Genomic DNA, 3050 nt, shown 5'->3' with positions numbered 1-3050 from the left:
TGGAGGAGGAGGAGGAGGAGGCTTCACCTTGTTTCATATCCCAGGGACTGCATGACATGATACATGAACATGCTGTATTCGCCGCACCTTCCTTTCTTCGTCTCTATCACCTGCCGACCATCAAAATCCCTCCCTTCTTCCCTCCTCCATCTGTTCTCTCCCCCTTTCCCCTTCCTTCCGTTGCTGCCCTTCCTGCCCCGCCTTCCCCTTCCTTGTCCTCCTCTTCCCATCTGCTTCCCTCCCCTCTTTCTTCGAGCCTCTTGCTGTTCAGACCTTGTTCACCGTGTTGTATCGCACGAATCGGCTATATCTGAGTCTTGAATCAGCAGGCACAAGGATGGATGGAGGAAGAGGAGGAAGAGAGGAGGAGGAGGACGAGGGAAGGGGTAGAAGGGGCGGAGGTGAAGGAATGGTGATAGAGATTTTGGAAGAAGACAAGGAGGTGGGAGGAAGAGGAGGACGAGGATGAAGAGACTAAAAAAGTGGTGGGAGCGTCGGAGAGCTGAAATCACAGAACGAAACATCACCTGGAGCAGCTGGGGCAAAAGAGGATTTCACTCCGCCGTGCGAGAAATTCTTCTTCTTGCTCGCTCGCCTTCACCGAACCTTGACAGCCATCACAACCCCCCTCCTCTTTGCTTCTCTCCTCCTCCTCCTCCTCCTCCTCCTCTCACCAAGTCTTTGACCCTCCTTGTTGCCGCAGTGAAAGCAACCCTGGTCGTAGTAGGGAAACTCTTTCTTAAACCTGCTCCAACCTCACAACCCCCCCGGCTTCTCTTCCCCTTCACCAATTCAGAAGTTCTTTGAGGGCGCTTTGAGTTTCTTCCAGTGACAAGTTGCTGCCTGCTTGGCATCTCTGATCGATCCCAGTCAGATCTCCTTCCTCCTTCCTCCTCCTCTTATCTCTCTATCCCTCCTCTGCTACCTGTATCAGCGATTCTCCGCATTGTTCTTGAAGCCACTGGAGTAGAGCCGATCCTGAAAGGAATCAGGGCAAACGCACCACGTGAACATGAAAGGGTAGGGGAGTCAGACCTCGCATCGGTTCCGTCTCGAACGATTCCATCAACTGCAAGGCGCGTTAGTTCACTTCCACCTTCCCTCTCTCACCCTCCGCCCTCTCCTCTTCCCTCTCCTCCTCCCTCCTCCCTCTCCTCCTCCCTCCTCCCTCTCCTCCTCCTCGCCATCCCTCGCCAAACCTTAAGGTAACCTTTGACTTCCGCAACCAGCCGTGTATCGGCTGCCATGACATTCTTGGAACTCTGAAGCAAATCGTCCCATCAGCAGAATGGCAACGGCACAGGCGATGACGATGGCGATGACGAGGATGTAAGTGAGGATGATAAGCAGGGAAACCCCACAGGAGGAGGAGGAGAAGAATGGGCATCATCATCATCATCATCATCATCATCAGACGGTTGGGACAAGCGTTCTACCTTGTTCTTGAGCAGGAGGTGACAACTGTTCCAGTGCATTCGCAGCATCGATCGCACGTTGTCGTCGCCGGTGTCGACGTACTTGCTCGAGATGTTAACTTGCTCTTCTGTCCTGCAACGTTTGATTGCGATCAAGATATGCCGTGAGAAACTCAGGATGGAGGACAGGAGGATGGCGAGGAAAGAGGAATGGGGATAGAGGTAAAGAAGCAGAGAACAAGCACAAAGAGGTGGAGATGTAGGGTTGCGGGGACGAGGACAAAGAGGGATGAGGAGATGAGGAGTGCCTAAGGGCACGACAAGGGAGAGGAGGAGGAGGAGGAGGGAGAGGGAGAGGGAGAGGGAGAGGAGGAGGAGGCTGGAAGAAGTAGCCTACAAATTTCTTCCTGCGATATAATCAAGAAAGAGCTTAAACTCGGTCTCGTTGCATCCCAGGCCGTAGAAAGTCTCTGGACCATCCATGGCAGGAAGAGTAGCTTCAAGTAGGAGCTCAAGCTTTCGGCCCTACGAGCGCAGTGAAGGAGAGAGGAGGGAGAGGGGAGGAGGAGAGAGGAGAAGGGGAGGAGAGAGGAGAGAGGAGCATTACATGGAAAAACAACGACTAGCAGGGTAGGAGAGATGCAACACCTGTAGCATGTTGGACGGCTGATTCCAAGTAGCAACAGAGGGCAAGCTCTCATACTGGGCCCTCTCCTCCTGCAAGAGCATCAGGCCTCAGCAACTCTCAACATTTTCCCTCCTCACATTCCCCGAGTCGTAAGGCACCGCTCTCCCCGTGTACAGTCTCCTCCTCCTCCCGTGGAGTCGGATGGGGAGGAAGGGTGAGAGGAGTCGATGTCCCTTTGAAGTCCAAACGCCAGCGGTGCATGCCACCAGCATGACACCCCAGGCGCTGTTGCAGGCCAGGAGTGAGGAGGAGCAGGCAGGGCACAGGAGCATGCTTCACCACCTTGTCTGTGGGCTATCTCTCCATGAGCAGAGGAGATGGTGTAGGGAGAGGAGGGAGGAAGAAGGCAGCGTCCAGGGGTTCCTGCAGTTCGACAGCCTCTTAGCTTCTAGCAAGGGACGAGCACGAGGCCAGCTGAACCTGCTAGAGCTCTCCGTGTTCGAAGGTCTCGCTACGTGCTTGCTTGGCCCAGCGACGTGAAGCTTCGGAAGGAAACTGAAGTGAGGAGACTGCTGCAGCTCCGCATACGCACACATGCTGAGTTGTCGTCAGTGCTTGTAAGAGCCCTAGAGTTCCTTTCCTCACTTGGTCTGCCTTTCCCTCCCCAATTACCAACATATCATTGATTTCCATCACCGCCACCACTAACTTTTCTCATTCACCGTCTCTACCTCTGCCTCTGCCTCCAGCAATGGCTATCCTTTTCGTCCTCTTCGATCTGATCTTCGTCCTCGTCCTCGTCCTCGTCCTCTCCATCCCTGTTCCTAGCCCTGTCCTCGCTTCTACCACCACCACCTCCTCTACCCTGCCACGACTACATCAAGCTCCTTTGAAACCTTCTCTTCCACCTACATCATCACCATCATCACCTCAATTATCACCACCACTACCTCCTCCACTACCCTACCACCACTACCTCCTCCTCCTCCTCCTCCTCCTCCTCCTCC

The 3050-nt window shown here is 54.3% G+C and overlaps 1 protein-coding gene across 1 annotated transcript in view; it reads right to left on the bottom strand.

Moving 5' to 3' along the window:
• The window catches only part of GUITHDRAFT_138861 (hypothetical protein), a gene marked incomplete at both ends in the record, with an annotated part of 5463 nt that overhangs the window by 2032 nt on the left and 381 nt on the right, over positions 1–3050 (bottom strand). Inside the window, 14 exons of the mRNA XM_005832568.1 lie at positions 28–110; positions 274–310; positions 528–606; positions 675–745; positions 789–856; positions 926–978; positions 1036–1069; positions 1200–1262; positions 1437–1548; positions 1813–1940; positions 2064–2132; positions 2181–2328; positions 2524–2640; positions 2775–2908. Coding sequence (XP_005832625.1) covers positions 28–110; positions 274–310; positions 528–606; positions 675–745; positions 789–856; positions 926–978; positions 1036–1069; positions 1200–1262; positions 1437–1548; positions 1813–1940; positions 2064–2132; positions 2181–2328; positions 2524–2640; positions 2775–2908 — 1196 coding nt within the window. The remainder of the gene's footprint in view (positions 1–27; positions 111–273; positions 311–527; positions 607–674; positions 746–788; positions 857–925; positions 979–1035; positions 1070–1199; positions 1263–1436; positions 1549–1812; positions 1941–2063; positions 2133–2180; positions 2329–2523; positions 2641–2774; positions 2909–3050) is intronic.

This window comes from Guillardia theta, assembly GCF_000315625.1.
Source record: "Guillardia theta CCMP2712 unplaced genomic scaffold GUITHscaffold_34, whole genome shotgun sequence".
NCBI classification, from domain to species: Eukaryota; class Cryptophyceae; order Pyrenomonadales; family Geminigeraceae; genus Guillardia; species Guillardia theta.
The sequence above is the reverse complement of the archived record's forward strand: the minus strand, read 5'-3'. Positions and strand labels throughout refer to the sequence as shown.